Source organism: Rhinoderma darwinii, chromosome 1 (assembly GCF_050947455.1).
Source record: "Rhinoderma darwinii isolate aRhiDar2 chromosome 1, aRhiDar2.hap1, whole genome shotgun sequence".
NCBI classification, from domain to species: Eukaryota; Metazoa; Chordata; class Amphibia; order Anura; family Rhinodermatidae; genus Rhinoderma; species Rhinoderma darwinii.
The window spans coordinates 268,057,135-268,079,656 of record NC_134687.1 but is presented as its reverse complement, the minus strand read 5'-3'; the positions used below and the strand labels follow the sequence as shown (position 1 = coordinate 268,079,656).

The 22,522-nt window shown below is 42.5% G+C and overlaps 1 protein-coding gene across 4 annotated transcripts in view; it reads right to left on the bottom strand.

Annotated features, from left to right (window-relative positions):
• Nucleotides 1-20,372, bottom strand: part of BTBD2 (BTB domain containing 2) — a 277,215-nt gene extending 256,843 nt beyond the window's left edge. The window contains exon 1 of one of the 4 annotated variants that reach the window (XM_075863971.1): nt 19,792-20,372. In XM_075863971.1, coding sequence (XP_075720086.1) covers nt 19,792-20,249 — 458 coding nt within the window. In that variant the 5' untranslated portion in view covers nt 20,250-20,372. Of the gene's footprint in view, nt 1-19,576; nt 19,702-19,791 lie in introns of those variants that run through there. The other 3 variants (XM_075863978.1, XM_075863958.1, XM_075863966.1) reach the window with 3 other exon arrangements.
• Nucleotides 20,373-22,522: the final 2,150 nt, after the last annotated feature.

Below are 22,522 nucleotides of genomic sequence, written 5' to 3'. Positions count from 1 at the left end.
CGCCACATGTAGGGTATTGCCATACCCGGGAGAACCCACATTACAGTTTATGGAGTGTAACTCTCCGGTCAAAATGCTCACTACACCTCTAGATGAATGCCTTAAGGGTGTAGTTTTTAAAAAGGGGTCACTTCTTGCGGGTTTCAACTGTACTGGTACCTCAGGGGCTTCTGCACACATGACTTTGCACGAGAAAATCCCCAGTAGGCCAAATGGTGGTCCTTTCGTTCTGAGCCCTCCCATGGGCCCAAACCGCAGTTTATCACCACAAATGGGGTATTGCTGCACTCAGGACAAATTGCGCAACAGAATGGGGAATTTTATTTCTTGTGAAAATAAGAAATTTTCAGCCAAAACTACATATTATTGGAAAAAATGTATTTTGTTTTAATTCCCAGTCCAATTCAAATAAGTTCTGTGAAAAAACGATGTGGTCAAAATGGTCACAACACCCATAAATGAATTCCTTGAGGGGTGGAGTTTCCAAAATGGGGTCACTTATGGTGGGTTTCCATTAATTTGATACCTCTGGGGCTCTGCAAATGCGACATGGCACCCAAAAACCAATCCAGCTAATCTGTACTCCAACAAACACATAGCACTCCTTTCCTTCTGAGCCCTCCCATGGGCCCAAACGGCAGTTTATCACCACAAATGGGGTATTGCCGCACTAAGGACAAATTGGGCAACAAAATGGGGTATTTTGTTCCCTGTGAAAATAAGAAATTTTGATCACAAATGACATCTTATTGGAAAAAATGAAATGTTTTTTTAATTTCACAGCCCAATTCAAATAGGTGCTGTGAAAAAATTGTGCGGTCAAAATGGTAACTACCATAAATGAATTCCTTGAGGGGTGTAGTTTCCAAAATGGGGTCACTATTGGGGGGATTCCTACTGTTTTGGCACCTCAACACCTTTTCAAACCTGGCACGCTGCCTAAAATATATTCTAATAAAAAAAAGAGGCCTCAAAATACACTAGGTGCTTCCTTGCTTCTAGGGCTTGTGTTTTATTCCACGAGCGCAGTAGAGCCACATGTGGAACATTTCGAAAAACTGCAGAATCTGGACAATACATATTTAGTAGTATTTCTCTGGTAAAACCTTCTGTGTTACAGAATTTTTTTTTAAATAAAATTGAAATTCAGCAAGAAAAATGAAATTTGCAAATTTCTCCTCCACTTTGCTTTAATTCCTGTGAAATGCCTGAAGGGTTAAAAAACTTTCTAAATGCTGTTTTGAATACTTTGAGGGGTCTAGTTTTTAAAATGGGGTGTTTTATCAGGGTTTCTAATACATAGGCCCCCTCAAAGCCACTTCAGAACTGAAGAGGTACCTTAAAAAAAAGGCTTTTGAAATCTTCTAAAAAATATGAGAAATTGCTGTTTATGTTCTAAGCCTTGTAACGTCCAAGAAAAATAAAATGTTCAAAAAACTATGCCAATCTAAAGTAGACATAAGGGAAATGTGAACTAGTAACTATTTTGGGTGGTATAACTGTCTGTTTTACAAGCAGATGCATTTAAATTCTGAAAAATTCTAGTTTTTTTCAAAATTTTCTCTCAATTTTATAATTTTTCACCAATAAAACACTAAATATATCGACCAAATTTTACCACGAACATGAAGCCCAATGTGTCACGAGAAAACAACTCAGAAACGCTTGGATAGGTTTAAGCATTCCGACGTTATTACCACATAAAGTGAAATATGTCAGATTTGAAAAATGGGCTCTGATCCTTAAGGCCCAAACTAGGCTGCGTCCTTAAAGGAACAGTGTCATCACAAAAAATGTTTTCATATGTTAAAGATGTTAGTGCTTTATTAAAAACGTTTATATTTATTTGTGTGTTTGTGTTTTACTTTTTCTTATTTTTACACTTTTTCTTCCCTATGGGGGCTGCCATTTTTTGTTCCATTTCTGTATGTGTCGATTAACGACACATACAGACATGGAATACGGCAGCCACAGTCCCATAGGGACTGCGAACGGCTCCCGTCCCATCCACTTCAATGTACGCCGTCTGTGTGGGAACTGCGCATGCGCCGCTCCCACACAGTCCAATTTGAAATTGGCGCCGTCGGCGCCATTTTCCTGTGGACCGGAAGTCGCGGCCGGACAGTAAGATTACTACTTCCGGTCGCGGCTTCCGGACTTGTGCACTTGGACCAGCGGCAGCAGACGGAGCGGACGGGCCGGAGGGAACCGCGGCGGCAGGAGCCGGTAAGAGATTTCAATGTATGTTCGTGTTTGTGTACGTTTACTACTGTATGTAAACCTACTACACTGTGTGTTAGCTCAAAAAATGGCGACACACAGTGTAGGAGGATACACCGTTCAAACCCCTCGTTTATCCCGGCACAAGCCAGGATAAAGGAGGGGGGGATGCTGAGAGCTCACTAGAGCGAGGGCTTTTTACCCAATTTTGCAATGCTGCAATTTTGGGAATAGCTCCATCTAGTGACCAGCAATGGGAAATATTATAAATTAGAATCTAATTTATAATATTTCCTGACTCGTGAAAAAAATAAAAAAAATTTGAACAATGTTTAATCACCTACACACTAAATGTTTAATTAAAAAAAACAAAACATGTTTTTCTGGCAACACATTCCCTTTAAAGAGGCTCTGTCACCAGATTTTGCAACCCCTATATGCTATTGCAGCAGATAGGCGCTGCAATGTAGATTACAGTAACGTTTTTATTTTTAAAAAACGAGCATTTTTGGCCAAGTTATGACCATTTTCGTATTTATGCAAATGAGGCTTGCAAAAGTACAACTGGGCGTGTTGAAAAGTAAAAGTACAAGTGGGCGTGTATTATGTGCGTACATCGGGGCGTGTTTACTACTTTTACTAGCTGGGCGTTGTGTATAGAAGTATCATCCACTTCTCTTCACAACGCCCAGCTTCTGGCAGTGCAGACACAGCCGTGTTCTCAAGAGATCACGCTGTGTCGTCACTCACAGGTCCTGCATCGTGTCAGACGAGCGAGGACACATCGGCACCAGAGGCTACAGATGATTCTGCAGCAGCATCGGCGTTTGCAGGTAAGTCGATGTAGCTACTTACCTACAAATGCTGATGCAGAATCAACTGTAGCCTCTGGTGCCGACACGATGCAGGACCTGTGAGTGACGTCACAGCGTGATCTGGCAGAAGCTGGGCGTTCTGAAGAGAAGTGGATGATACTTCTCATCAGAACGCCCAGCTAGTAAAAGAAGTAAACACGCCCCGATGTAACACACATAATACACGCCCAGCTAGTAAAAGAAGTAAACACGCCCCGATGTAACACACATAATACACGCCCAGTTGTACTTTTACTTTTCAACACGCCCAGTTGTACTTTTGCAAGCCTCATTTGCATAAATACGAAAGTGGTCATAACTTGGCCAAAAATGCTCGTTTTTTAAAAATAAAAACGTTACTGTAATCTACATTGCAGCGCCTATCTGCTGCAATAGCAGATAGGGGTTGCAAAATCTGGTGACAGAGCCTCTTTAAGGGGTTAAAGAGGCTCTGTCACCAGATTATCAAATCCCTATCTCCTATTGCATGTGATCGGCGCTGCAATGTAGATAACAGTAACGTTTTTTTTTGTTTTTTTTTAAAAACGATCATTTTTGGCTAAGTTATGAGCAATTTTATATTTATGCAAATGAGCCTTTCTAATGGACAACTGGGCGTGTTTTCTCTTATTTCCAACTGGGCGTGTATTGTGTTTTTAGCAACTGTGCTGTGGATCATGCTGGGCTGGAACAATGAGAAGTGTATGACACTGACTGGTCACTGATTGGCCAGCCTCATACACTCCTCTGTACAACACCCAGTTGGTAAAAAAGTAAAAACACGCCCAGTTGTCCATTGAGAAACTCATTAGCATAAATCTAAACTAGCCCATAACTTGCTCAAAAATGATAATTTTTCAAAATAAAAACCACTGCTGTTATCTACATTACAGCGCCAATGAGATTATTTAGGAGATAGGGCAGTTATAATCTGGTGACAGAGCCTCTTTAACCCCTTAATGACCAGCCTATTTTAGACCTTAATGACCAGGCTATTTTTTACGTTTTTCCATCGTCGCATTCCAAGAGCTATAACGTTTTTATTTTTGCGTCGACATAGCTGTATAAGGTCTTGTTTTTTGCGGGACAAGTTATATTTTTTAATAGCACCATTTTGAGGTACATATTATTTATTGATTAACTTTTATTAACTTTTTTTGGGGGGGGGATAGAAAAAAATCTGAAATTTTGCCACTTTTTTGCGTCCTAAATCTTCGCCGTTTACCGTGTGGTATAAATAACACAATAAGTTTATTCAGCAGGTTGTTACGATTGCAACGATACCAAATTTGTATCGTTTTTGTATGTTTTACTACTTTTACACAGTAAAAACGCTTTTTTTTCAAAATTATTTGTTTTTGTGTCTCCATATTTGAAGAGCCGTAACGTTTTTATTTTTTCGCCGATGCAGTTGTTTGAGGGCTTATTTTTTGCGGGAAGACTTGTAGTTTTTATTGGTACCATTTTGAAGTAGATGCGACTTTTTGATCACTTTTTAATCACATTTTTTTAAAGTCAGGATTCACAGAAAACTGCAATTTTTCCGTCGTTTTCTACTTCATTTTTTACAGCGTTCACCGTGCGGGTTAAGTAATGTAATAGCTTTATAGTCGGGGTCGTTACGGACGCGGCGATACCAAATATGTGTAACTTTTTAACTTTATTTTGGTTTTTTTAATAGTAAAGCATTTTGTAAGGGGAAAAGCTGGGTTTTCATTTTTTTTTTATTAACTTTATTAAACTTTTTTTTTTTACTTTTTTACTAGTCCCACTAGGGGACTTCACTATGCGATCTTCCGATCGCTATTATAATACACTGCAATACTTTTGTATTGCAGTGTATTACTGCCTGTCCGTTTAAAACGGACAGGCATCTGCTAGGTCATGCCTGCGGCATGATCTAGCAGGCATTCGCTCCAGGCAGACCTGGGAGTCTTTATTAGGCCCCCGGCTGCCATGGGAGACACAGACACTCGGCGATCTTATCACCGGGTGTTGGTGGGATGAGAGGGAGCTCCCTCCCTCTCTCCAAAACCACTCAGATGCGGTGCTCGCTATTGAGCACCGCATCTACGGGTTAAACGGGTGAGATCGATACTGCCTCTGGCAGCTGAGAGCAGGGAGATTTGACAGCTCTGTTTACTTATTCCGATGCCGCAACATAAAAAGTCTATGGCATCGGAATAAGGCCCGTTAGTGACCGACGTAAAAAGACTATGGGCCGGTCACTAACGGGTTAATAAAGATTTGTCTCTAGTATTTTGTGTATCTGATATACATCTATTGGTATTCTTGAAATGAATCGAGCGGTGGCCGAGGTCGTACAGTACCACTCCAATCATATGGGACTGTGACCAGTGGGGTCCCAGCGGTCGAACCTCCATCGATCAAATATTTGTCCCCTATCCATAATATTAATTATGGTAAAACCTTTTTAACCCCTTAATCCTCAGCGATGTAATATTCCGTCGCGCTGCCCGCCCCGTTCGCGCTCAGCGACGGAATAGTACGTTGCAGGGAAAATGCATCGCCATTTTCCACCGGCACGTGCACGAGCGGTGACGGCTGCTGTTTCCGACAGCAGGCTATCACAGCTCAATACGCCGGGACCTGTTGCTAGGAGTCCTTGCCTCACTGCAGGACAACCGTCCCGTACTGTAATCATGTTTTCAGTACGGGACAGTAGTTCCACGGAGAGGCAGGGACTCCTAGCATCGTACATAACTATGATGCTAGGAGCCCGGCTCCCTGCACTGTGTTCGGTCCGACACTTGCGGCCGAAATACGTTCCGTCCATTACGGACGTAACATGGTCGTGTGTACCCAGCCTTACTTACTGTCTGACCAATAGTGGCGATCGTGGAGGCGGGACCATCGCAACAGGTCCCGGCGTATTGAGCTGTGATAGCCTGCTGCCGGAAACAGCAGCTGTCACCGCTCGTGCACGCGCCGGTGGAAAATGGCGATGACGTAACATGGTCGTGTGAACCCAGCCTAACTGTCCAATAGTGGCGATTGACGTCTAAACTTCTTCTCCCTGACATCACATCCTGCCGCACCCGCCCTGAGCGCCTCTGTTGGAGATAGCGAAGCGTTCAGAGCATTTGTAAGAAGAGAGAGAGAGAAGAGCAAATTAAAAAAAAAAGTCCAAAAAAAAAAAGTCTAAAAAATACCTTTTTTCGGCATCCCACCTCTCCCATCCACTACCCAGTCCTGTACCCTTCCTCCTTGTGTTCCCCCCCCACGTTTTTGGTCAGTGATCTCCTATCACTGACCACTTCTTAGTCTTCAGGACCAATTTCTTGGTCCTGGGGATTATTTTTTTTCTTTATAGAACATAAAAAAAAAAAAACCCCCGTTCATTTAGACAATTTAACTGGTTAGTTTAGTATTAGGGTTAGTTAGTGTCAGGGAACAAAAAGCGTAGTTAGGTATAGCGTCAGGGAATTTAGCGTCAGGAATCAGTCACCGTAGTTAGATCTAGCGTTAGGGGTCCATCACCGTAGTTAGGTTTAGCGTCAGGGAAGCTCGGAATAATCTAGTTAGGTTTAGTGTCAGGCACCTGTCACCGTAGTTAGGTTTAGTGTTAGGGAAGCTCGGAATAATCTAGTTAGGTTTAGTGTTAGGAACCCTCGCCCTAGTTAGGTTTAGTCTCGGGGAAGCCCACTCGTTCAATAAAAACACCAATTTTTTTTGGCTGGTTTAGGTAGCAACCTATTGCTCCTAGTTAGGGAAGCAATCAAACATGTCCCAACGGACATTTAGTGCCGAAGAGGAATATTCATTTCTTGCCTCCGACACACTCGTCAGATGGAGAGACTCTTATTTATCCACCTCCTCATCCAGTGATGAAGAGGAACCCCCTAGGAGACGCCCCAGGATCACCACTACAGTTGAAGCCCCCGAGTGAAATGACCCCGCCGCAGTTCAAGCCCCCGAGCGAAGTAACCCCATTTGGACCCCCACACCAGACATTTGAGCCCCAAATCCCAGAGTACACGGGCAGCTCAGGGATAAAATTTAATACGGCAGGGCTCAGTGAAATTGACTTTTTCAAGTTCTTCTTCACTGATGACTTAATAGATCTTACGGTCTCCCAGACGAATTTATATGCCCCACAGTATATTACTAAGAACCCCTCATCATTATATGCCCAATCCCACAGGTGGACCCCTGTAGATGCAGCAGAGTTGGGCAAGTTCTGGGGACTTCACTTGAACATGGGGCTTCTGAAAAAGCTGTCCATTAGGACCTACTGGAACACGGACATCTTATACCACACCCGATGTACAGTATGGCCATGTCCAGGATGCGTCATGAGGCAATACTTCGCTTCTTACATTATATGAATAATGAGCAGTGCCGACCCCAGTTTTGACCGTTTGTACAAACTGAGACCCCTATTAGACCATTTCAGTGCCCGGTTTGCCTAACCATACACCCTGAGAAGTGTATTTCTATTGATGAGTCCCTGGTACATTTTAAAGGGAGGCTTCAATTCCGCCAGTACCTGCCAAGTAAGATGGCAAGGTATGGCGTGAAGATGTATAAGCTGTGCGAGAGTGCATCAGGGTATACGTACAAATTTAGGCTAGATGAAGGGAAGGACAGCAGTATTCAGTCCCCAGAATGCCACCCCCCCCCCCCCCTTACTGGGAATTAATGCAAAAATTGTGTGGGATTTGGTGCACCCACTGCTGGGCCAGGGTTACCACCTCTACCTGGATAATTTTTACACCAGCGTCCCACTCTTCAACTGCCTCGCTTCCAGTAGTACTGTGGCATGCGGCACTGCTAGAAAAAAATCTAAGAGGCCTCCCTAAGACTCTGCTTGGGCAAACACTCAGAAGGGGTGAGAGCAGGGCACAATCCAGCAGCAACATATTGTGTGTCAAGTACAAGGACAAGAGAGATGTCCTTGTATTGACAATACATGGCCACACCAGTACCCATGTACCTGTACGAGGTACCAGTACAGAGACCCCCAAACCAGACTGCATCCTGGACTACAATAGGTACATTGGAGGGGTTGACTTGTCAGATCAAGTCCTGAAGCCCTACAGCGCAATGCGGAAATCGAGGGTGTGGTATAAGAAGCTGGCCGCGCACATCATACAGATGGCATTGTACAATGCGTACATGCTATGTCGATGTGCAGGCCAGAGGGCAACTTTCCTGGAATTTCAAGAGGTGGTTATCAAGAACCTAATCTTTAGGGACCAAGAAAAGGGAGCACCCAGTACTTTTGGAAGCGAGGCCACACGCATCGTACCAGGGCAACACTTTCCAGGAGAAGTTCTCCAAACTGGCAAGGAGGGAAAAAAGTCAAAAGAGGTGCAGAGTCTACTCAAAGAGGGGGATAAGGAAGGAAACAATATACCAATGCGACACGTGTCCCGAAAAACCAGAGCTCTGTATGAAAGATTGTTTTCGAATTTATCATACATCCCTTAATTTTTCATTTACCCTGATGCACTCCACACAGCTTATCCCCCTCATCTTTCCCTTCTGAGCCCTGCTGTGTGCCCAGGCAGCTGATAACAGCCATATGTAGGGTATTGCCGTAACCGGGAGAACCCACATTACAGCTTATGGGGTGTATATATACGATGGCACATGCTGGGCACACTATATCGGACACTGACATGATATATATATATATATATATATATACACATATAGAAAATTGCAAATCTCACTCTGCACCATCTGTAGCGCATTACCTTTTACACAATACCTGTGCGGTCAAAATGCTCACTACACCTCTAGATGAATGTCTTAAGGGGTGTCGTTTTTAAAATGGGGTCACTTCTCGGGGGTTTCAACTGTACTGGTTCCTCAGGGGCTTCTGCATACATGAATTCGCACCGGAAAAGCTTCAGTAGGCCAAATTGGGGTCCTTTCCTTCCATGGGCCCAAACGGAAGTTTATCACCACAAATAGGGTATTGCCACACTAAGGACAAAATGGGCAACAAAATGGGATATTTTATTCCCTGTGAAAATAACAAATTTTGATCAAAAATGACATCTTATTGGAAAAAATGTAATTTTTTTAATTTCAAAGCCCAATTCAAATAGGTGCTGTGAAAAAACTGTGTGGTCATAAATGAATTCCTTGAGGGGTGTAGTTTCCAAAATGGGGTCACTATTGGGGGATTCCTACTGTTTTGGCACCTCAACAACTCTTCAAACCTACAGTTGATTCTGCAGCAGCATCAGCGTTTGCAGGTAAGTAGCTACATCGACTTACCTGCAAACGCCGATGCTGCTGCAGAATCAAATGCAGCCTCTGGTGCCGATGTGTCCTCGCTCGTCCAACTCGATGCAGGACCTGGGGCAGGAAGTGAGTGACGTCACAGCGTGATCTCTCGAGAACACGCTGTGTGTCTGTGCACTGCCAGAAGCTGATTCGTCAGCATCATACACTTCTATTCACAACACCCAGCTAGTAAAAGAAGTAAAAACGCCCAGATGTACGCACATAATACACGCCCAGTTGTACTTTAGAAAGACTCATTTGCATAAATATAAAAATGGTCATAACTTGGCCAAAAATGCTCGTTTTTAAAAAAAAAACACGTTATTCTTATCTACATTGCAGCGCCGATCTGCTGCAATAGGAGATAGGGGTTGCAAAATCTGGTGACAGAGCCTCTTTAAGGCTCTGTTTTTAAATCTACCTAAGTGCATCTTCCTGTCCTAACTTTCAATTGCAGTCTATACATACCTGCAATTGAATCTGCCCTCTGATAGAAGCTGTCAGACGCTCTGCCGGAAGACTAGCGAGATCCCGCGATACCTCATGGGAATTCACGCTGTCCCGGTCTGACAGCAGAGCGAGACCTGGCGCTCGGGGAGCGCACTGCTGTCTGTTTTCCCGGTGGGACACTTCGTCCTTGCCGGGCAACTTGCGGGTCCTGGTTCTACCGCTGAGAGATACTCGGGGATCCACAGCACTAACCAATTAAACGCTACTCTTTCCCGAACGGGACATTTTCTTTGTCCTTCCCGGTTCACAACCAGGGATCTCTCTGCTTCATTTTCTACCCTGACCGGGTGGAGTTAATGGCACTCATACCCTGCTGATTTTTCGGGGTCCGTCTGCTACAAAGTCTATAATACATGAACATACCATAGCGACATCCCAGTCACACACTTGGGCTTTGCTTTACTAAATCTAAGTGCCATCTGACACCGCACATGATAAGACAGCTTCCCTGCTTTTACATTTTATATAGAAGTTCAATCTACTTGGCAGTTTGACACAATTTGGTATATTCCTTATTGGCCCTGGGGTACGTGAGTTTGGGGGTCACTCACACATACCCACCTTTGAACTTCAGCCATCTTAATCCTATTTGTTTATTTTAAACTAACCAATAAAAGTTATTTATTAATTAATAGACCACACACACTTTCCCCTTTCCCTCCCCTTACTCAATTCTATAAATAAGATATGGTCTATCCTCCAGTCTTTTGGAGCGAAGCGTGGCACCTGCCCACACTGCCAAAAGCACCAATACATGGTTTAATAACCACAGTGTCACTGTGCTTGATTGGCCAGCAAACTCGCCTGATCTAAACCCCATAGAGAATCTATGGGATATTGTCAAGAGGAAGATGAGACACCAGACCCAACAATGCAGACGAGCTGAAGGCCACTATCAAAGCAACCTGGGCTTCCATAACACCTCAGCAGTGCCACAGGCTGATCGCCACCATGCCACGCCGCATTGATGCAGTAATTCATGCAAAAGGAGCCCCGACCAAGTATTGAGTGCATATAATGTACATACTTTTCAGTAGGACAACATTTTGGTATTAAAAATCATTTTTGAAATTGGGCTTATTTAATATTCTAATTTTCTGAGACACTAAATTTTGGGTTTTCATTAACTGTTAGGCTGGGTTCACACGACCATGTTACGTCCGTAATGGACGGAACGTATTTCGGCCGCAAGTCCCGGACCGAACACACTGCAGGGAGCCGGGCTCCTAGCATCATAGTTATGTACGATGTAACATGGTCGTGTGAACCCAGCCTAAGCCATAATCATCAACATTAAAAGAAAAAATGCTGGAAACAGATCACTCTGTGTGTAATGAATCTATATAATATAGGAGTTCCACTTTTTTAATTGAATTACTGTAATAAATTAACTTTTTGATGATATTATAATTTATTGAGGACGACTAATGCATTAGATGGAACATTTAATGGTGCCATTAACCCCTTAAACCCCACAGCCTGTTTTGACCTTAAGGACACAGCCAATTTTTTCAAATCGGATGTGTGTCAATTTACCTGGTAATAACTTTGGAATGCTTTTCTGTATCCAAGCGATTCTTAGATTGTTTTTTTGTGACACATTGTACTTAAAATTTGGTCGATATATTCAGTATTTCTGAAAAAAAGTAAAATTCAGAGAAAATTTGCAAAAACTAGCGTTTTTCTAAATATAAAATGTATCTGCTTGTAAGACAGATAGTAATACCACACAAAATAGTTACTAGTTAACATTTCCCATATGTCTACTTTGTTGGCATCATTTTTTTAAAAGTTCTTTTATTTTTCTAGGAAGTTACAAGGCTTAGAACTTTAGCAGCGATTTCTCACATTTTCAAGAAAATTTCAAAAGGCTATTTTTTCAGAGACCAGTACTGTTCTGAAGTGGCTTTGAGGTCCTTATGTATTAAAAAGCCCCAATAAATCCCATTTTAAAAACTGCACCCTTCAAACATTCAAAACAGCATTCAGAAACTTTCTTAACCCCTTAGGTGTTTCACAGGAATTAAAGCAACGTAGAGGTGAAATTTACTATATATTTATTTTTTGGCCAAAATTCATTTGTAATAAAAAAAATTCTGCAACACAGAAGATTTTACCCAAGAAAGGCAACTCAATATTTATTGCCCAGATTCTGCAGTTTTTAGAAACATCCCACATGTGGCCCTAGTGTCCTAATGGACTGAAACACAGTCCTCAGAAGCAAAGGCGCGCATAGCGGATTTTGGTGCCTCAATTTTTTTCAATACATTTTAGGCACCATGTCAGGTTTGAAGAGGCCTTGCGGTGCCAAAACAGTGGAAACCCCGCAAAAGTCACCCCATTTTGGAACCTACACCCCTAAAGAAATCTAGTGGTATATAGTTAGCATTTTGACCAAACAGATTTTTTGCTAAACTTGATGGAATTAGTCTGTAAAAATGAAAATCTACTTTTTATTTCTGAAAAAAACTCAGAAATCTTTAATTTTTACAAAGAATAAAAGGAGAAAAAAGCACAGCAACATTTGTAAAGCAATTTCCCCCGATTACGGCAATACCCCATATGTGGTAATAAACTGCTGTATGGACACACGGCAGGGCTCAGAAGGGAAGCGCAGATTTTGCTGGAATGGTCTTCAGTGCCATGTGTTTGCAACGCTCTGGAGGGACCAAGAAACCCCCCAAAAATTACCCCATTTGGGAAACTACACCCCTGTTGGAATATTTCTAGGGTCATAGTTAGCATTCTGATCCCACAGGTTTTTTGCAGAATTTATTTGAATTAGGCCGTGAAATTGAAAATCTATTTTTTTTTCCAATAAAATGTAGTTTTAGCTCAGATTTTTTTCATTTTTACAATAAAGCAGAAAAAGCACCCCAACATTTGTAAAGAAAACTCTTCTGAGAACAGCAATACCCCATATGTGGTAATAAACGGCTGTTTGTACACATGGAAGGGCTTCGAGCACCATTTGGAGCTCAAGTTTTGCTGGAATGGTTGGCGGCGCCATGTCAGATTTGCAAAGCCCCTGCGGGGCCAAAACAGTGCAAACACTGCAGAAATGTCCTCATTTGAGAAACTACACCCCTTAAGAAATGTATCTAGCGGTATAGTAAGCATTTTGACCCACTGTTTTTTTGCTGAATTTATTAGAATTAGGAATCTACATTTTTTCCACTAAAGTTAAATTTTTTTCATTTTTACAAGGAATAAAGGAGAAAATGCACCCCAACAATTGTAAAGCAATTTCTCCCGAGTACAGCAATACCCCATATGTGGTAAACTGCTGTTTGGACATACCGCAGGGCTCAGAACGGCAGAAGTGCTACTTGGCATGCAGATGGCTTGCTTGATTGGTTTTTGGGCACCATGTCGCATTTGCAGAGTCCCTGAGGTACCAGTACAGTAGAAACCCATGAGAAATGACTCCATTTTGAAAACTATACCCCTCAGGGCATTCATCTAGGGGTGTAGTGAGCATTTTGATCCCACGGGTGTTTCATAGATATTACTAGAGAAAGCAGTGAAAAGGAAAAATTTTATTTTTTCCAAAAATTTCGATTTTGCTACTAATTTTTTATTTTCACAAGGGGTAATAGGAGAAAAAACACCATACAATTTTTTTACCCAATATCTCCCGAGTACGGCTTCATGCCCCCAAGTCCCATGCTGGGACAAAAAAAAAAAAGTTAATAAAAATGTTGTAAAAAAATAAACATTTCAAGTTAAAAAAAAAACAACAATAACCGCCTTTTTCCCATAAGTCTTTTATTATAGAAAAAATGGAAAACATTAAAAATAGTACACGTATTTGGTATCACCGCGTCCGTAACGACCCAAACTTTAAAAAAAATCATGCTATTTTACCCGCATGGTGAACACGGTGAAAAAATAAAAACCATTCCAGAATCGCTGTTTTTTGGTCACTACGACTCCAAAGGCCCTCACTGCACTGGCTCTCAGAATATGGTGACACAAAAAATTAATTTGAAACAAAAGTGATTTTGTTGTGCAGACGCTGCAAAACTATATACATATGCTATCGTTGTAATCGTATCGACACGCAGAATAAAGTAAATATGTAATTTATAGCGCAAGGTGAATGTTGAATGCCGTATAAACAAAAAGAAAAAACTTGGTCAGAATTGATGGTTTTTGGTGACCCGGCTTGCCAAAAAATGGAATAAAAAGTGATCAAAAGTCGCGTGTACCCCAAAATGGTACCAATGAAAACTACAGATTGTCCTACAACAAATAAGCCCTCATACAGCTCTGGTGGAGAAAAATAAAGTTCTGGCTCTCAGAATAGAGTGACGCAAAGTGTGCAGTGTGTTCCAAAAGCGGATAAGATCGGGCGCCATTTATCAGTGCGACACTGGCCACATATCTATGAATTATTTATTTTGCCGCATTATTATACCCTGATGTACTTCGCACAGCTTACATATGCCCCCACATTATAAACTGAAATACCAGCAAAACCCCAAACAGAACAACCACCAAGCAAAATCTGCACTCCAAAATGTGTGGCCCTAAACTGCTGTTTGGGCACATGGCAGAGCTAAAATTGGAAGGAGCGCCATTTGGCCTTTTGAGCGTATTGTGCCATTTTAGTGCACAATATGGTGTGCCCAGTTCGTGCCACAGAAGACAAATACCTCAAACTGTTAAGCCGGTTCTTCCAGCTATGTCGATGCCATATATGTGGACGTACACTGCTGTTTGGGCACGCTGTAGGGTTCAGAAGAGAGGGAGCGTCATTTGACTTTTGGAGAGCAGATTTTGCATGGTAATAGTTCCGTTTGGGGTTTTACTGGTATTTCAGTTTATAATGTGGGGGCATATGTAAGCTGTGCGGGGTACATCAGGGCATAATAAGAGGGTATAATAATGTGGTAAATACATAATTCATAGATATGTGGCCAGTGTCTCACTGATAAACGGCACCCGATCTTATCCGCTTTTGGAACACACTGCACACTTTGCGTCGCTATATTCTGAGAGCCAGAACTTCTTTATTTTTTCTCCACCGGAGCTGTGTGAGGGCTTATTTGTAGCAGGACAATCTGTCGTTTTCATTGGTACCATTTTGGGGTACACACGATTTTTTGATCAAAAACCATGAATTCTGACAATGTTTTTTCTTTTTTTTTTAAAGCATAAACAACATATTTACTTTATTCTGCGTGTCGATACAATTACAACGATCGCATATGTATATAGTTTTGCAGCGTCTGCACAATAAAATCACTTTTGTTTAAAATAATTTATTTTGTGTCACCATATTCTGAGAGCCAGTGCAGTGAGGAGTCGTAGTGTCCAAAAAAACAGCGATTCTGGCATTGTTTTTTATTTTATTTTGTCAGTGTTCACCATGCGGGTAAAATAGCGTGATATTTTTAAAGTTTGTGTCGTTACGGACGTGGTGATACCAAATACGTGTACTATTTTTAATGGTTTCCATTTTTTCCTATAATAAAAGACTTATGGGAAAAAGGCGGTTATTGTTTTTTTTAACTTGAAACGTTAGTATTTTTTTCAACATTTTTATAAACTTTTTTTTTTTGTCCCACTATGGGACTTGAAGGCATGAAGCCATGATCGCTATTCTAATACACTGCACTACCGACATAATACAGTGTATTCGAGCGGACAGCTATTCACTGATAGCAAGCCTAGTAGGCTGCGCCTCCCGGCAGGGCCTAGTGCGCTTCCGTACGTGATTTTGCAAGAAGGGGTTAAAAACTAGAACTCCTGTAATTCTGCAAAAAAATAGCAGTCATAAATCTAGGTTGACGGAAAAATAAAAAGTTATGGCTTTTAGAAGACGGCGTAAAAAACTAAAATGATTGCGTACCAAAGAAGTAAAAAGCCTGTAAAGGGTTTTCAGCCACTGGATGTAAGCAAAGTATTTGGAAAGGTTTGTAGCCTTAAAGAGGCTCTGTCACCAGATTTTGCAACCCCTATCTGCTATTGCAGCAGATCGGCGCTGCAATGTAGATTACAGTAACGTTTTTATTTTTAAAAAACGAGCATTTTTGGCCAAGTTATGACCATTTTTGTATTTATGCAAATGAGGCTTGCTAAAGTCCAACTGGGCGTGTTTAAAGTTAAAGTACAACTGGGCGTGTATTATGTGCGTACATCGGGGCGTTTTTAATTCTTTTACTAGCTATGACTTTACTAGACATGTAATATATTAAAATTTACGGTAGACAATGACGATCACAAATAAAAGGTCTATTTTATGGTAAAACTATGTTATTACCAAAAAAAAATAGCTGAAACGTAAAAAAGCTTATTTTTTTACTATTATTTTCAAACTTTATGAATAAAAATTCTAAAATAGCAAAAAAGGTGTGTATAAAAACGATAAAAAATGAAACCTGCATGGTCTACGGAAAAAACGTCGCAAAAAATCACATCGTTAGCCCAACAAATAAAAAAGTTATAGCCATTTAACCAGTTAGTGACCGACCCATAGTCTTTTTACGTCTGACACTAACGGGCTTTATTTCGATGCCATAGACTTTTTACGTCGCGGCATCGGAATAAAATAGCGCCACCGGGGGGAGGTTTAGCTCCCTGCTATCAGCTGCCGGAGGTAGCTGAGGGCTTGGAGCAGTGACTGGGGACCGCGGTCACCATACCGGCGACCGCCGTTACAATGAGTGTGCCGATGCAAATGAGGTTTTTATCTCCTCTCACTATGTATGTTTGGTGAGAGGAGATAAAAAAACTACTTGTTAGGCCCCCTGCTGCCACCGATCGTGTCCCTCGTCCGTAAACACGGAAGGAGGAGGGATACCCGGTTTTACTGCCCCATGTGCCCTTCAAATCCAGGCCTGTGCAACTACCCCTGTTTTGAGACCTACCACACCGTTTCTAATTATTGATTTTATATATAATTTAGGGAACAACAAAAAGGGTGGGGTGGGGGATTCATTTTAGGGAGTCCATTTCATTTATTCATATTTTTTTTTTTTTCGTTTCTGGGCTTTCCAAGGGAGGGAGGGATTCTCATGGGGAGGTAGTAAATTATTTGTTTCAGACTGTAAAACAAATTTTCCCCTTTTTGATTTTTTTTTTTATACATTTCTTGGACAATTAAATCTCACTTTTTTCATAAAAGTATCACTTTGAAGACCGATTTCTTTGTAAAGCGACCATGAGAATGAAGAAACACACCCCAAGATCACTCACAAATGAATACTGTTTATTGTGCAGGAGCCCACATCTGTCTATTCAGAACATGGACCCCACAAGTGTTCTTGAAATAAAAAATAAATGTGGGCATTGCATTTATTAGTAGATAAATCCAACACCTGCGGCCCGTGCCGCCTCTGAATTAGTGGAAGTCGTGCATTTTAGCAATAACTACAAGAATAAATTGGGGATGTATTTCCTTTTTCTTATGACTATGTCCTGCCACATACAGCTGTTACATTCCTAATTCTGTATCGTGATATGGGCATGATATTTTTTTTTTTTTGGAGGACCTCTAATAATCGAGCTGTTCCTTATCAATACACCATGGGCTTTGTTACAGTTCTCCTTTACTGTTCCTATAGATGGTTTTGGACACTGTCCCTTTATATATTCTGTAGGTGATTGGTTGTTTTGTGCACATAGCGGTTCCTAACTTGCCGGGCAGGGGCCTGTTATGGTGTACCGCGTCACTTGGCACATTCGTCCCTCATAAGGATTGATGGAGCTAAAGAGACGTTGTACAACCAGTTACTGAAAAAAACAAAAGCTTGTCATGACAGCCCTGCAGGTGTTCTTCTATCTAGTGAACAGACTCGAGTTTGCATCATAGTTGGGTACATTTTCCTCCATTTGTTTGAAGATATTGCCCGTCACTCCAGTACAGTTTGTTTTTTCCTCTCTGACTGATTTTATATTAGGACAGAATTCTGTCCACAATGACACAGATGCGGGACAACTGCTTCTTCAGCAAGACATAGTCATAAGTACAGGCAAATAAGTCTATAGCGACATGTATCCATTATGAATACACTGCTTCACTTCTATTCTGTATGCCGCACAAATTTATTAATGTGGAATATTTCTAACAAAATAACCTTCTACCACGTCTCCTCTATTTCATGTGGAAACGTAATAAAAGCTTGAAGAAAACATTATATACCCATAGTGTCTGAAATTATACCCATTATTTCCTCCTTTAAAAAATGTTTCGTCCGCATGCTCACTACACCACTAGATGAATACCTTTAGGGGTTTAGTTTTTAAAATGGGGTAATTTCTGCGTGTTTTTTTTTTTTTTGTTCAGGCAGCTCAATGCCTCTAAATGCATGATATGGGGCCTAGAATTTATTCAATTGTGCCCTGAAAGCCAAAGGGTGCTCCCTCTCTTTTTGGCCCAGCCACACGTCTAATAAGCAGATTGGGGCAACAATGAGAGTATTTTTGAAAACCGGGTGATTGATTTTGGGGTGTGTTTCTTCATTCTCATGGTCGCTTTACAAAGAAATCGGTCTTCAAACTATGTATTAAATTTAGCAAAAAACTGTGGGGTCAAAATACTCACTACACCCCTAGATAAATACCTTAAGGGGTCTAGTTTTCTAAATGGGGTCGTTTATGGGGAGTTTCTTTCGTTCTGGTAGTTCAAAACCTCTCCAAATGCACATTGGGGCCTAAAACATTTTCAAGCAAAATATGAGACCTGAAAGCCTCCGGGTGTTCCCTTCCTTTCGGGCCCTGCCGTGTGTCCAGGCAATGCATTAGGGTCACAATGGGGGCATGTTTGAAAACAGGAGAAACAGGGTGATCGATTGTACAGTATGTGTGTACATATGTGACATATTGCAGTTAAAAATAGGGAAAAATGATAATTTTTACAAAATTTCTTCAATTTTTCTATTTTTTTAATTAATTTCCACAAATCGTATGAGTCTACTTTTACCACTAAAATAAAGTACAACATGTGACGAACAAACAATGTCAGAATTACTTGGATATTCAAAACTTTCTCAGAGTTATTCTCTGATAAAGTCAGACATACCAGATTTAACAAATCTGGCTTGGTCATTAAGGTCCAAACAGGCCCGGTCATTAAGGGGTTAACTAACATGTGCTAAAAATGGCTAAACGATGTCTGGTCCTGAAGGCGCAAAATAGCCCTATCCTGAACTGGATAAACTACCTGAATCTGTGGTTAATCCCCATCCTAAGGCCTTATTCAGACAGCCGTAACGCAGCCTCCCAGCAGTTCTGGTGAACCGTACTGTCATAATTATAGAATACTATGGTTATCCAAGTTCAGGTTACTTGAAGCACGATTAGTCGGTGTCAGCAACAATAGCGGATCGCCGGGGGTTAGTAAGCCGGACCATCAGCTAATCGGCATCTTTTGAAAAGGAGTGGACTTTGCTAAAAATCATTTATCGGTGGCCTCTCAATTAACAGTAGTAAACACTTTTTACCTTGTGAGAGATGATATGTTGTATAATGAAAAATAGGAGGGTATTTTTTAACATTGTTTACAATTTTGCAAATTATTGTCATTGTTTGAAACACTAGCACATCTATGCCAAGGACGAACTTCACAGAGTAAATACGCTGATGTGCATGACCTCCCTATGAGGTGCGATGCTGAAACGTGAATCCGCCAAATCCTGTCAGATTTAATTAATGAGACGTTTCGACCTGAACGACAATCATACACTTCTATTACCATCATGTGGACGACAAAATAAATGACTCACACAAACGAGCAAGCGATGCATAGCCCACCTGACCGCATCAAGTAGAAGAAGTAACCTTCCATGGCTCCGTGCTACGGTACACTCGTGAATAAGTAATCTACCCAGTACTAGAAGACGACAATGCGACACACATGCGGCTATGCAGCGCTTTCTGGAATGTGTCAGTAGTGGGTGTGACATCACATGTTGTGTAAGCCTCATGCAACACTGAGTACCTGTGTGCGGGGATCCGTTGGCTGCCTACTCCCTTTCCGACCAGGAAGTGCACGTCGCTAAGCACTTCGTTGTTGAAAAGAAAAGTGAATCGTTCCCGCACCGTGGTCTTGGTGGCCTGCCAATTGTACACGGGTTCCCGGTGCAGGAGGCCAGCAGCCGCAGGGGGGGGCGGAGGCGGGGCCGCAGGAGGAGAGGCCCCGGTCGTGGAGACCGTAGACGCTGCCTGGTTACCGGGGGATGAGGCCGCGGCACCACCGCTATAGTTGTACGAGGATGCCGACGAACCAACGCGGTTGCTGGGGGTGCTATTGCCTACTACCCCTGGGAACGATAGGCCACCGCTCCCTCCTGCCGCCATCTTGGATGGGGGAAGCTCCGGTGGGCGGGTGCAGGAGAAGGCGGACGGGGATGGAGGTTTCCCAAACTTGTTTACAAACAGTACCGGGCAGCAGCGCATGAGGCACAGTAACCTCAGTGACTGTAACGACAGCGCAAAGCAACAGTCCGCGACAGCCAAAACATTTGACTTCAAAGCGGAACTACAGCTAAAGCGTCCATTACTTGTTTGATTTACGTCAGAAGGCCCACACGGAGAAATGGAGGCCGGTTAGTTCAGCGCCCTCCCTCATATATGTCACATGATTAGGAATAAACTCGTAGCGATTAATCCCGGCGACAACATGCGCTGCCAATTCTTTCTCACGTAATGCTTTGAGGGCTTTTTTTTTTTGCTTTTTTTCTAATAAATAGATTAGTCAGTGTGATTAGTGTAACTTTTTAATTAATTTCTATTAAAAAAATTATTTTACTTTTGGAGATACAGCTGTTCTCTATTCTTTATACAGAATAGCAGTATCGTTCGCTTTTTCATTGAATCCTTCAGTCTCGCGGACCTGACGGGTTCAGTGTCAGCCGGTCCTGTGCAATGTTCCCTCTAAGGGTATGTTCACACGATGAGAGGCATTTACGTGTGAAAAGACAGACTGTTAACAGCTGCCTCGTTTCACACGTAAATGCTCCTCGCATTTTGCGTCGTAAATCTTGAGCTGTGCTTCATTGAGTTCAATGAAGAACAGCTCAAATTACGTGGCAAAGAAGTGCCCTGCACTTCTTTGCCGAGTCAGTCCATTTACGCGTCGTCGTTTGACAGCTGTCAAACGACGACACGTAAATTACAGGTTGTCTGCACAGTACGTCGGCAAACCCATTCAAACGAATGGGCAGATGTTTGCCGACGTATTGGAGCCCTATTTTAGGACATAAAACGAGGCATAATACGCCTCGTTTACGTCTGAAAATAGGTCGTGTGAACCCAGCCTTAGTCTTGGCAGCTCCTGAGCGGGGCAGTTAGGGAGCAGGACAGGTCTCCATCAATGGTGGGCGATCTGATGACCAAAAGTAATACCCCAGTAAACGCTGATATAGCAGACTAAGGCCTCATGCACACGACCGTAAAAACTCCCGTTATTACGGGTCGTAATTACGACCCGTAATAACGGGCTCATAGACTTCTATTGGCGACGGGTGCCTTCCCGTTTTCTCACGGGAAGGGGCCCGTGCAGTTGAAAAAGATAGAACATGTCCTATTTCAGGCCGTAATAACGGCACGGACAGTCCATAGAAGTCTATGGAGCTCTCGTAATGACGGGTGGCTACATGTGTGCACCCGTCATTACGGCAGCGTTGCTAAGCGACGTCAGTAAATAGTCACTGTCCAGGGAGCTGAAAGAGTTAACTGATCGGCAGTAACTCAGCACCCTGGACAGTGACTACCGATCAGAATAAACCTGTAAAAAATAAAAGACGTTCATACTTACCGAGAACTTCCTGCTTCCTCCAGTCCGGTCTCCCGCCCGTTACCTTGGTGACGCGTCCCTCTCGACATCCGGCCCGACGTCCTGGATGACGTTTCAGGCCATGTGACCGCTGCAGCCAATCACAGGTCAATCACAGGCTGCAGCGGTCACATGGACTGCCGCGTCATCCAGGGATGTCGGGCTGGATGTGAAGAGAGGGACGCGTCACCAAGACAACGGCCGGGTAAGTATGAATTTCTTTAACTTTTATTACAGAAAGGGCTGTCCCTTCTCTCTATCCTGCACTGATAGAGAGAAGGGGCTGCCAATTAGTGCAGTGCTATTTTGCCGCCAAAAACGAGCCCGTAAATACGGGTGGAATACGGGTGACACCGGACCCATATTTACGGGCACGGTTTCGTACATACTGGTGCAAAACGGGTCGAATACGTGTGACACCGGACCCGTATTTACGCCAGTATTTACGGGTGGGAAAAGATACGGTCGTGTGCATGAGGCCTAAATAAGAGAATAAGAAAACTTATTTTAAATTCATTTTAAATTAATTTTTTAAATACTATAATATTACAGGTCCAGCAGTAAAATAGACCGTTATAAACACCAATTATAGGCATCAATGAAAGAATCACTCTCTTACACCACTGTCCCTGTACATAGCGCCACACAGACCGCCTGAAGATAGTGTCACCCCCCTGTAGAGAGCGCCACACAGACCCCCCCTGTAGATAGTGTCACACAGACCCCACTGTAGATAGTGCCACACAGACCACCCTGTAGATAGTGCCACACAGACCCCCCTGTTTATAGTGCCACACAGACCCCCCTGTAGAGAGCGCCACACAGACCCCCTCCCCTGTAGATAGTGCCACACAGACCCCACTGTAGATAGTGCCACACAGACCCCTGTCGATAG